This window comes from Prionailurus bengalensis, chromosome D4, assembly GCF_016509475.1.
Source record: "Prionailurus bengalensis isolate Pbe53 chromosome D4, Fcat_Pben_1.1_paternal_pri, whole genome shotgun sequence".
Lineage (NCBI taxonomy): Eukaryota > Metazoa > Chordata > Mammalia > Carnivora > Felidae > Prionailurus > Prionailurus bengalensis.
The window spans coordinates 45251277-45264134 of NC_057359.1; the positions used below are offsets into that span (position 1 = coordinate 45251277).

A 12858-nucleotide genomic window follows, 5' to 3' on the forward strand; every position below is an offset into this window, starting at 1 on the left:
TCCCTTAGCAATGGCAGTAATCTGATCAGTCAGAAATAGCCTGTGCTTTAACAAACAGGAGGCTGCCAGCGTGTGAAGTTAGTGCATGATAGATTAGGTGAGGTTGATGAGAAAATAGATGGTGTTATAACATGCAGAAACCGTGTTAACGTGCTTAACATGAGCGTTTTGATGTGACCGGCCTGCCGTACTTATCTCTCTAAGAGAGAGAAAAATGAGAACACTTCCTGACTCTTAACCTCCCTCTTCTGTTGTGGTTTCCCACCCCCCTGCCATGTAGTGGTTCTCAGCCCTGGCAACATGTTAGTAATTTTTAAGAACTCTTTCAGAAATTCTAATACATGTGCTCCATTCCTAGCAACCCCAATATAATTGAGGCTTAGGTATCGGTGTTTTTTATTTTCTATTATTTTTTATAATATATATATGTGTATATATTTTATTGTGAGAGAGAGCCTGATTGGGGAGGGCAGAGAGAGAATCGCAAGCAGGCTCCACACCGTCAGCGCAAAGCCTGATACGGGGCTCAGACTCCTTAACTGTGAGATCATGACCTGAGCCGAAGTCAGACACTTGACTGACTGAGCCACCCAGGCGCCCCTTGGTGTTTTTAAAAGAGCTCCACAGATGAATCTAACATGCAGCCAGGCTTGAGAAGCCCTGCTTTCTAGCAGGGCATCACAGTTGTCTGGAGGGCTATTTATGAGGTCGGGGCTGGGGCCTGAGAATTCATTTACATTTCTAGTAAGTTCCCAGGTGATGTTGATATTGCTGGTAAGGTGACCACATTTTGAGAATCACCAAGAAGGCAGTCTTAAACCCAAATGACTTTTTTTTTTTAATTGATGGTTTGATGGTGTCTTAAATATTGCTAGAGATACGTTGTAGAGTTAAAATTTGAGATTAAAGAATATTATGTATAGGATTCCTTTTATATGAAACAAGGGTTGCTTTTTTTGTAATAATTTTATTAAAAATTTTTTTTGGAGGAAAAAGCTGTATCAATGATAATTAAAAGCTCTGTATAGTACTTCATAGTTTAAAAAGCTAATGAATTTACAATTTCTAATAGAGTTTTTGAACATTTAAAATAACCTGTTTGTGGGTTTTCTTTTTAACCTCATTACTTAAGAATCCTTCAGATTTCAGATCTTACATTTTATTTCTTAAAATTTTCTTAAAGTTTATTTATTTTGAGAGAGCAGGGAAGGTGCGGGGAGAGAGAGGGAATTCCAAAGTAGGGCTTGAACTCATGAACTGCGACATCATGACCTGAGCTGAAATCAAGGATCAGATGCTTAACTGGCTGAGCCACCCAGGTGCTGCAGATCTTATGTTTTAGAGTCTCTTTAGATATCTTAAAAAAAAAAAAAAAAAATTGGGGCGCCTGGGTGGCGCAGTCGGTTAAGCGTCCGACTTCAGCCAGGTCACGATCTCGCGGTCTGCGAGTTCGAGCCCCGCGTCGGGCTCTGGGCTGATGGCTCAGAGCCTGGAGCCTGTTTCCGATTCTGTGTCTCCCTCTCTCTCTGCCCCTCCCCCGTTCATGCTCTGTCTCTCTCTGCCCCAAAAATAAATAAACGTTGAAAAAAAAAATTAAAAAAAAATTGTTTTTAATGTTTATTTGTTTTTGAGAGAGAGACAGTATAAGCAGGGGAGGGACAGAGAGAGAGGGAGACACAGAATCCGAAGCAGGCTCCAGGCTCCGAGCTGTCAGCACAGAGCCTGATTCAGGGCTCGACTCACTAAGTGTGAGATCGTGACCTGAGCCGAAGTTGGACGCTTACATGACTGAGCCACCCAGGCACCCCAGTCTCTTTAGGTATCTTAATGGATATAGCTCAAACCAAAAATACTCATTCTTGTTCAATAGAAATTTTAAGAATTTTCAGTTTGGATAGTTGGTTTTGAGATGGGAGAAATGTTTTCTTTTTACTTAGCTTAAATATGCTGGAGGAATGGAGCCATACACTGAGAAGAATGGGGACAAGCGGGAACTGAGAGGGAGATAGTGCTTACAAGTTGGGGCAGCGTTAGAGGAAAGGGAACCTTCCGGGTTTGGAAACAGGAGGAGAAGGTGGCCTGGGACTTCGAGGAATGAAGGAAGCAAGGGATGGATATTCAAGAGCTTGCCCAGAGTTCATGTATGGCAGAGTTAATTCTCAAATCTTGGGTCCCTAAGACTCCAGAGTCGATTCTCTTTTCTGCAAAACAGATAAAGGAAAAAAAAAAAATGTTAGTTGTAATGACCCAGCTCTGCAGCCAATGATCGTTTGTGACCATTAGGAATCCTGGGAAAAAGTTTCTAGAGGGTATTGGCTTTTTGTTGCATTATATTTGAATACTGCGAATTTGTAGCCCGAAAAACGACAGCTTTCCAATGTGACTTTCTGTGCTTTTCAGAAATCGTCCTCAGCCTTTGATCACTGTGCTTGAACATAGACCTGATTGCTGGCCAGTACTTTTGCAGCAGCTGACGGCTTTTTTCCAGCGATGTCCTGAAAGGTAACGTAAAATAAAATAAATGAGGAAGATGGAATGGCATATGCTCATTGTAGAGCTTTTTGTGTGTTTGTTTTTAAAGCTGCTTTATGTTGTTTTCTCTTAAAGAGATGTCTTAGAGTATAGTTTTCCATTTTCTTTTTAAGAGTAAGAGAAAAAAATCTAGATTTAATTGATAGTTGAAATATTGAATATAAGAAAAGATATTATTAACAAGGTTAATAAGCATTGGTTAGGTAGGAAAGTTGATTAGAAGTATTTGGTAAATGACTGTACACAATGCATATAAAAGATAGATTTTTTTTTTCCCCCCTGGAAATTGGCTAGTGAGTTCTTTCTCCATTAGAAACCTACCAATTTGGGGGCGCCTGGGTGGCTTAGCTGGTTAAGCATCCAACTTCGGCTCAGGTGATGATCTCATGGTTCGTGGGTTCGAGCCCCACACCAGGCTCGGTGCTGACAGCTTGGAGCTTGGAGCCTGCTTCGGAGTCTGTGTCTCCCTTTCTCTCTGCCCTCCCCGGCTCACACTCCATCTCTCTCTCTCTCAAAAACAAACAAACAGACAAAAGAAAAAAGAAAAAAAAACAAAAAGGAAGAAGCCTGCCAATTGGGATCAAGTAATACAGCTACACAGGAGGTTAGTTTAGCTTCACCAGGGCATTCTAATGGTCCTCAGAACCACCCCCCTTTCTTCCATCCATACTGTACTGGCTTATATTATCATCTCATTTGGTTATTGTTGATAATGCTGCTATAAACATTGGGGTGCATGCACCCCTTTGAATCCATATTTTTGTATCCTTTGGATAAATACCTAATAACTGCCATTGCTGGATTGTAGGGTAGTTCTATTTTTCACTTCTTGAGGAGGCTCCATGCTGCTTTCCAGAGTGGCTGCACCAGCTTGCATTCCCACCAACAATGCAAAAGAGATCCTCTTTCTCCGCATCCTCACCAACATCTGTGGTTGCCTGGGTTGTTGATGTTAGCCATTCTGACAGGTGCAAGGTGGTATCTCATTGTGGTTTTGATTTGTATTTCCCTGATGATGAGTGATGTTGAGTATCTTTTCATGATCAACACATTTTTAAAATGAAATTTCTTGCTGTTATTAAATAGATTAGGATATTTTATAAAAGATACTCCTGATGTGCCAAGTTTATTATTAAGCTTGGTTTTAGGGTAATCCTTAAGAATACATTTCCAGGGTGCCTGGGTGGCTCAGTTGGTTAAGTTTCAGACTCTTGGTTTCAACCCAGGTCTTAATCTCATGGTTTGTGAGATTGAGCCCTGTGTTGGGCTGTGGGCAGGATTACTGATACTATCTCTGTCCCTCTCTCTCTGCCCCTCACCCACTCGTGCTCCCTCGCAAAATAAATAAACTTAAGAAAAAATTTCTAAATCTTTAGTCAACATGTAATTACCTTTTGGTTATTTTCATTTCAAAGGAGTATTATATTGGGATTTGGAAATAGTTATTTTAATGAAATTTGTCCAGATATTCATAAGGTAAAAAAATTATTAATTAACTTTGGTTTATTCACTGATAAGCTTCTTTTCATTTAAATTCTCAGATCTTCGATTATGCCATCTAGAGCCTTTAGGAAGTTCTAAATTAAGTTTATTTGCCACGAATAATTTCAGTTGTCTCCTTTCTGCTTATACACTGTGGGATTTTTCTTTGCAGGAGGAAATTGATAATTCTGGTTGCATTTTTCAACAGTCTATTAGTTTCCTGAGATTTAATTTTAGAGCAAGTTAACTTAGTCACTTAGTACTTAGTAACTTTAGTTGTTGTTTGGAAGGTAATGAAGGAATGTTGGTGATTAATTTACTGAGAAAATCTAGTGATTCACAACTATGGGAAGAAGGCAAAATGTTGTGAAGGCAGCTTGTATTCTAGCTCTTTCTGTCTTAGGAATTGTTGACTGTCTGAGTTCATTTTTAATAGTATGTAGATGTCCTAAAATGACACTATATCTTCATGCTAGATTTTTGTGGGGCATTGTTTTATTTTTTATTTTTTATTTTTTTACAGGTATTTATTTTTGAGAGACAGAGCATGAGTGAGGGATGGGCAGAGAGAGGGAGGGAGACACAGAATCTGAAGCAGACTCCAGGCTCCGAGCTGTCAGCACAGAGCCCAATGTGGGGCTCGAACCCACCAACTGTGAGATTGTGACCTGAGCCTAAGTCAGACAACTGACTGAGCCACCCAGGCACCCCGGGGCATTATTTTCTAATTAAATTCTGCCTTCATTTATAGAAAGCCTGTGTGGTAAGACTTCACCTTCATGGAACTGAGAATTGGATAAATCGTCAACAGTGTCATAGTCTTTAGGCCTGGATACTTTAAGGTTATCTAGTCTTATGTATAATTTCTCAGATGAAGGAATGAGAAATTCCTTCACATGACTTGCTGAAGGTCAGATGGTTGGTTAGAGATTGAGATGGGCCTAAAGCCTCAGGTTTTTGACTTTCATTCCAAGTTTTTTTCCCACTACTTCTCCCTCTGAACATAAATAGAAAAGACTTGTGTGTAGATACAGGCATAGTTAGCTCCATTTGTAAACATTTTCTGTTTAAATTTTAGAGGGGGGAGAGAGAGCAGTGGAGAGGGAAGTGGGAGAGGGAGAGACCATCTTTTTATTTATTTTTTTAACATGTATTTATTTTTGAGAAACAGAGACAGAGCATGAGCAGGGGGGGAGGGAGCGAGAGAGAGAGGGGGGGAAACACAGACTCCGAAGCAGGCTCTGGGCTCTGAGCTGTTTGCAGACCCCAATGCAGGGCTCTAACTCGTGAACTGCGAGACCATAACCTGAGCCGAAGTTGGACGCTCAACCGACTGAGCCACCCAGGTGCCCCGAGGGACAGAGAATCTTAAGTAGGTTCCATGTTTGGCTGGGAGCCTGACTATAGAAGCTCGATCCCACGACCCTGAAATCGTGACCTGAGCTGAAACAAGAGTCAGACACTTAGCTGATTGAGCCACCCATTTGAGTGGGAAGAGCCTAAGAGGCAGAACTTGGCAAATTACTGTAATAATTCCTTATGTGTAATATGAAACGTGAAAATGCAATTACGATATCGGATGCCTGCTGATTGTAAAAGTATGACTTAGAGTAAGTGAATCGATTAATTTAGTGATCGCTTTGGAGGCCTAGTGTGTAGTCATTGGTGATACAGCAGTAAACAGAAATCCATGTTGTCCTTTGGCTTACAGTCTGCCAGGGGATAGAGATGTTAAGTAAATAATGACAAATGAAGTCCTTGTCCTGTTGAAGCACGAAATGGGGATCTGCCCTGGCTAGGTGTGACTGCGGGAGTCATTTGAAAGGAGGGAGCCGGAAAATGATAGGAATTAGCAGAAGAAGGAACACAGAAGGAAGAAAGAGGAGAACGTGAGAGGGAATGGCACGTGAGAAGAAAGCTTAGATAACTTCATTGACACCTGAAAGACACTTAGTGTGGCTCAGTGGAGAGTGGGGGGGCGGGGTGGCAAGAAATGAGGCTGGAAAGACCAGCAGAGGCTAAATTATGGAGGGCTTGCAAATTGGGCTAAATACTTTCTCTTAAGTGGGGGCACACTCTTTTAAGCTGGTTACTAACCTGAGCAAATTTTTATATGTGGAAGGTGCTTCTGGCATTTTAGTGACTTTGGATGTGGAGTTACTGGGATATATAGAAATCTAAATAGATAGGAAAAATTTTGTAAAGCCTTCCTCCTCTTTTCTTTCTTTTTCTTTTTTGTCTTTTTTCTTCTTCCTTCTTTCTTCTTCTTTCTTGTTCTTCTTCTTTCTTCTTTCTTCTTCTTTCTTGTTCTTCTTCTTCTTTCTTCTTTCTTCTTTCTTCTTTCTTTCTTCTTCTTTCTTCTTCTTCTTCCTTCTTCTTCTTCCTTCTTCTTTCTTCTTCTTCTTCCTTCTTCTTCTTCCTTCTTCTTCTTCCTTCTTCTTCTTCCTTCTTCTTCCTTCTTCTTCTTCCTTCTTCTTCTTCCTTCTTCTTCTTCCTTCTTCCTTCTTCCTTCTTCTTCCTTCTTCCTTCTTCTTCCTTCTTCTTTCTTCTTCCTTCTTCTTTCTTCTTCCTTCTTCTTTCTTCTTCCTTCTTCTTTCTTCTTCCTTCTTCTTTCTTCCTTCTTCTTTCTTCCTTCTTCTTTCTTCTTCCTTCTTCTTTCTTCTTCCTTCTTCTTTCTTCTTCCTTCTTCTTTCTTCTTCCTTCTTCTTTCTTCTTCTTCCTTCTTTCTTCTTCTTCCTTCTTCCTTCTTCTTCCTTCTTCCTTCTTCTTCCTTCTTCTTTCTTCTTCCTTCTTCTTTCTTCTTCTTCCTTCTTCTTCTTTCTTCTTCTTCTTTCTTCTTCTTTCTTCTTTCTTCTTCTTTCTTCTTCTTTCTTCTTCTTTCTTCTTCTTTCTTCTTCTTCTTTCTTCTTCTTTCTTCTTCTTTCTTCTTCTTTCTTCTTCTCTAAGAGAGAAAGAGAGAGCGAGCATGAGTCGGAGAGCAGGGCAGAGGGAGGTAGGGAGAGAATCTTAAGCAGGTTCCATTCCCATTGTGGAGCCTGATGTGGGGCTCAATCCCACAACCCTGGGATCATGACCTGAGCCGAAATCAGGAGTTGGACCCTCAACCGATTGAACCGCCAAGTGCCCCAAGGCTTCTTCCTTTGAGTGGGAGGAGCTTAAGAGGCAGGACTTGGAAAATTACTTTACTTCTTTCTGCTTTGTTTCTGCCTCTGCATCATGGCATAATTTCATAGCGTTTTGGTGAAGAAGAAATGAGTTGAAAGGCATAAAGTGCAGTAACTTGCACCGCGTGTGTTAACAATTGGACAAGTAAATGTTAACCGTTGTTATAATCTTGGGATGTCTGTATGGTTTTGTGTTACATATGACTTCACCGGTAGAGTTTTTCCAAAAATGCATGCCTGTGTCATATTCCTGGAGAGTGGATCCTGATGTCTGTAATTCCAAAAAGGTTCTCAGGTTGCTTTTCATCAAAGACTGGTCCTGCAGATGTAGATGCTATTCTAGTGTGCAAGTAGACATCCTTTCAGTGCTGGGTATCAGGCTTATGGTCTCCAGGTGTTGTCACGAAGTGACACAAAGAACTGCTTGGTACGGATCCAGGTAGGTCACGGTGCAATGGTGGAATCACGAGAAAAAGTTACACTTGATGGTATCGTAGCTTTTCGTGAACTATAAATTGATGTTTGACGATTATGGCTTGGTACGTAGTTTAACTTGGTGACTGGCTGATGCGTTACATGGCTTGCAGGTCAGAAGTCTCATGCATCCAAATAATGGCACCATTTCTGTGGTATCTGTATTGTGAACCATCTCAGTTAGAAGAATATGCTAAACTCCGACTAACCCTGCTGAAAGTCTTACTTCAGCCCCGGGTTCCTGGTGACACAGAACAGCCATCAACATTGGAACAACAGATACTTCAACTGTGCTGTGACATGGTTCCATGTCTGCAGGTAAGGCCTTCTTGTCCTCCTTTACTTACACAACGTCAGCATCAGCAAGTGTTGTTGGTCATTGTCAACATACATGAAGTAAGAACCCATGTGATATGCAAACTCAAATACAAGCTCCGCTCTAGAAACGCTTGCAGGCTTTTGTAGATGATGAAGGGACCAACTCTAGATTTAACATTAATACATATCATGTTAACTAGCTTCACAGAAATATAAATCGGGATGCCTGGGTGGCTCAGTTGGTTAAGTCCCCAACTTCAGCTCAGGTCATGATCTCACGGTTTGTGAGTTCGAGCTTTGCATCGGGCTCGCTGCTGTCCCCTCTCTCTGCCTCTCTCCTGTTCACGTGGGTGCATGTTCTCTCTCTTTCGCTCTCTCTCTCTTTCGCTCTCTCTCTCTTTCGCTCTCTCTCTCTTTCGCTCGCTCTCTCTTTCGCTCGCTCTCTCTTTCGCTCGCTCTCTCTTTCGCTCGCTCTCTCTCTTTCGCTCGCTCTCTCTCTTTCGCTCTCTCTCTCTCTTTCGCTCTCTCTCTCTCTTTCGCTCTCTCTCTCTTTCGCTCTCTTTCGCTCTCGCTCTCTTTCGCTCTCGCTCTCTCTCGCTCTCGCTCTCTTTCGCTCTCGCTCTCTTTCGCTCTCGCTCTCTCTCGCTCTCGCTCTCTCTCGCTCTCTCTCGCTCTCGCTCTCGCTCTCTCTCGCTCTCTCTCGCTCTCGCTCTCGCTCTCTCGCTCTCGCACTCTCTCTCTCTCTTTCACTCTCTCTCTCTCTTTCACTCTCTCTTTCTGTCTCTCTTTCAAAAATAAGCATTAAAAATAAAGTTTAGGGGCTCCTGGGTGCCTCATACCGTTAAGTGTCTGACTTTGGCTCAGGTCACGATCTCATGGTTCATGAGTTCAAGCCCCGTGTTGGGCTCTGTGCTATAGCTCAGAGCCTGGAGCCTGCTTCGGATTCTGTGTTTTCCTCTCTCTCTGCCCCTTCCGTGCTCGTACTACACCCCCCACCAAAATAAATAAACATTAAAATAAAATCAAGTAAAAAAAGATATAAATCAACATAATCCATTTTAGGATTAGTAAGAATGAACACTTTTTGTTTAAGAAAGACTTCCCAGGGGAAGAGAGTTTTGAGTTGAGTTTCTCCTTGTGCTAGACACTAAAAAAGTTACAAGGAAAAAAAAAGACCTCTTTACAAGTTAGAAAAAGGTTTGTCTTGGGGAAGATACAGCCTTGAGGATGCAGGGCTTTACCAGCTGAGTGCTGGCTAGATTCCACTTTCCACGCATCTCCCTATGACATACGCGGTGACCCTGATGCTTCTTGCTCTGCTCATGAGAAGCCCACAGTCTAGTAAGGGAGTTAAGACAAGTATATATATTCTCTTATTTCGAAGTAGATGGATAAAAGATGTCTAGGGGCGCCTGGGTGGCTCAGTCGGCTAGGCGTCTGACTTCAGCTCAGGTCATGATGTCACGGTTCATAAGTTCGAGCCCTGAGTCAGGTTCTGAGCTGACAGCTCGGAGCCTGGAGCCTGCTTCGGATTCTGTGTCTCCCTCTCTCTCTGCCCCTCCCCCACTCATGCTCTGTCTCTCCATCTCTCAAAAACTGAATAGAAAAAAGTTAAAAAAAAAAATTAAAAAAAAAAAGATGTCTAACAGGTATGGATCCAATGCCTAGGAAGTTCAAGGGAGAAATATGAGCTAATGTCTCTGTAACTGCAGATTGGAAAAAATTTTTAATTCTTAAAAATTTTTAATTTTTTTCTTTTTTTGAGAGCAAGAAAGCAGGAGCGGGAGAGGGGCAGAGGGAGAGGAAGAGAGGATCTTGGAAAAAAAACATTAAAGAAATATTTTTGTTAATGTTTATTTTTATTTTTGAGAGAAAGGCAGAGCATGAGCAGAGGAGGACCAGTGACAGAGGGAGACCCAGAATCCAAAGCAGGCTCCAGGCTCTGCACTGTCAGCACAGAGCCTGACAGGGAGCTCGAACTCATGACCCGTGAGATCATGACCTGACCCAAAGTCGGATGCTGAACCTCCTCAGTCACCCAGGCGCCCCGAGAAAGGGAGAATCTTCAGCAGGCTCCACACTCAGTGAAGAGTGAGATGTGGGGCTTGATCTCACAACCATGAAATCATGCCCTGAGCTGAAGAAATGAGATGCTAAGCCAGATGCTTAACTGACTGAGCTACCCAGGCGCCCCTATAACCACAGATCAAAAAAAAAAAAAATACCAGTTGCCCGTGTGTTGAGATATTAGTGTTGTGAGTTAATTTATCAGGCCATCCCATGTTATCATAGAGGTTTGTCTTTTGCCTAGACTCTGAGCCCCATGTTGCTTAGCCGATGGAGGGAATCTGTGAATATTTTTCAGAGCGATCACTTGAGGTCACAGATGACCGGTTTTAAGTTTGCGCTCCCAAAGAGTGACTCGAGTGAATCTTTCCTTTGCGACTCATAAATAGGCTTTGCTGTAATCAAGGCAGAGAAATGTTAATTAAAACGAATTCTCCTGTGGCTTTTTCCAAAGCTTTTGTTTTGTGTGGGCAATAAAGCAGTGTGTAGGCAGAACATCTTGAACCGGGGTGCACTTTGCCACCGCATGCTTGCCTGAAACTGTTCGGGGTTCTTTGATGAATGTTTGCATTCATCCTTACGAACCGATTATTGACAAGCCTAAATAACTTCTAGCAGTGAGCTCTGTGGAACATTTCTGGCAGTCTGTGGCTTGTTTAATAGAGTCATGACAGGTGAACAAAAAAGGGATACATCCTTTTGAACTAATGGAGCTAGCGACATAAATACATTTAATCATGTTACAAATCGGCTTTCTTAGAATATGAAGAATCTCCACATCTGGAGGGATCTTAGTGGCGATGTCATGCGTTTTCCCACTGAGGCGTTTTCCCAGGTGTTTCTTCAGTTCTCTGAGATAACCATCCCATGACTAATGAAATATTTTAGTGATCAGAAGCATGCAATTTTGCAAGGCAACCTTTTTCTTCAAGTACGTCTAATTGACCTGCATTTTCCTAAGATTTTACCCATTAGTCTCCCTTCTTCATAGAACAGAACAAAGTAGGCTTTAAAAAGAGCTCATCTACATCCTGTTTTATGTTGTCTATTTCTCTTTTCTTTCCCTTTCTTCCTTTCCATCCTCCCCTCCTTTCTTTCCTTCATCACTTTCTTTACCAATGTTTCCAGACTTTTCCCTGTCCGTTGCCAGGAATTCTTTAGCTTATCACGGCTCAGAATGTATCATTATGAAATGTTCTTTTTAGAGCTGAATATACTCCTGTACTTGTGGTGTGACCCATACTGTGCACTTGAGTAGTATCTCATTAATTAAAAGAAAAATTATTTTAGAGAAAGCCATGCCACTGATGGCTGAAATCATAGTCAAGGAAATCCTGTTTTCTTTTTACACCAATTGTTCTTCCATGTTGTATTTGTGGAATTGTCTTTTTTTTTTTGGATTTACCTGCCTTAAACATCACTGTTGACTTTGTCCAAGACTTTGATTCATTCTTTTTAATTGTGACTCTTGTCATTGCACATGTTGTCTATCGTACATGACCTATTGCTACATCAAGAAAGAACATTACTTCATAAATATTGTTACAAATTTTGGTGATATTACAGGTTAGAGAGCCTTTGATGCTAACTTGCTGAGGTTGTCCCCCAATTTTTTTATTATGGAAAATTTCAAGTATGCACAAAAAAATACACTCAAGGAAATACATTGTCCAATGAACTTGAGGCTTTGTTTTAAATCCATTTTCTTGGTGGCCTTTTTCCTTTCTCATTGTATATTTGCAAAAGAGCAAAATAATTTAGCTGTTGGACGCTTCACATTTATTTTTTATAACTTAGTATTTTCTATCTCCCTTGATCTTTTAATATCTTTTTTTTTTCTTTTGTTGGCTAGCCATTGATTTTTCTCTTGGTATAACTTAAAGTCATTTTGGGTTATTATGGTGGTAACAACTGGTGAAAGGTTCAGCTGGTCAGCTGTAGGCTTTCCTCTTGATGAGTTTATTTTTTAAACATTTATTTATTTTTGGGACAGAGAGAGACAGAGCATGAACGGGGGAGGGGCAGAGAGAGAGGGAGACACAGAATCGGAAATAGGCTCCAGGCTCCGAGCCATCAGCCCAGAGCCTGACGCGGGGCTCGAACTCCCGGACCGCGAGATCGTGACCTGGCTGAAGTCGGACGCTTAACCGACTGCGCCACCCAGGCGCCCCCCTCTTGATGAATTTAACAGACATGAGGCTTCAGATTGAAGCAGATGGTTCATTGTTTGGAATCTCTGGGAAATGCCAATGTGTCTGTGAGTAGGACCATATCCTTAATACCAACTCCAGAATTTTGATCGGAACAGCTGGGTTTGAACTGAATTGGGATTTTCAAGAGCACCCAAGTCCTTCCTATCTAATACATTAGCCTGTTGAGTAGACATCCTACCCTTTGAATATGGTCTTCCGTTGCATCTGCCAAGTGTGGAAATGATGCCCTCAGTTAAGGTTGTCTGAGCAAATAATCTCCAGGTGAAGGGCTTAGTAGTACATAGACTAACATGCCAACCCATTTCTTCCAGGTAACTATGTTGGAATTGTAGAAAGGAGAGTTCATTTGGAGAACTCAAAACCTGCTTTAATTAATTTCCTTCAACATGTTGGCAGTGTCATGTAATTTGTCTTTAAAAAAAAAATCCGCACTCAGAGAAGTTAGGAAAATAAATGAAAAGAAGTTGGACCAGCCAGCAGCAATGAAAACAGTAGCAAATTGTATTTTGGCTAGTGACAGAAAAAGGCGGAGTTGATCCATGGTTTAATCCTCTTTGAGTTTTGTACATTTCTTCATTTCTTGGAAGTCTTCATACATTTGGAGAAAA

The 12858-nt window shown here is 41.5% G+C and overlaps 1 protein-coding gene across 2 annotated transcripts in view; it reads left to right on the forward strand.

The window, feature by feature from the left end:
* The window catches only part of FOCAD (focadhesin), a 315705-nt gene that overhangs the window by 74132 nt on the left and 228715 nt on the right, over positions 1–12858 (forward strand). For both annotated transcript variants that reach the window (XM_043565388.1, XM_043565389.1), the window contains 2 exons: positions 2401–2502; positions 7766–7970. In XM_043565388.1, the coding sequence (XP_043421323.1) occupies positions 2401–2502; positions 7766–7970 (307 nt within the window). The remainder of the gene's footprint in view (positions 1–2400; positions 2503–7765; positions 7971–12858) is intronic.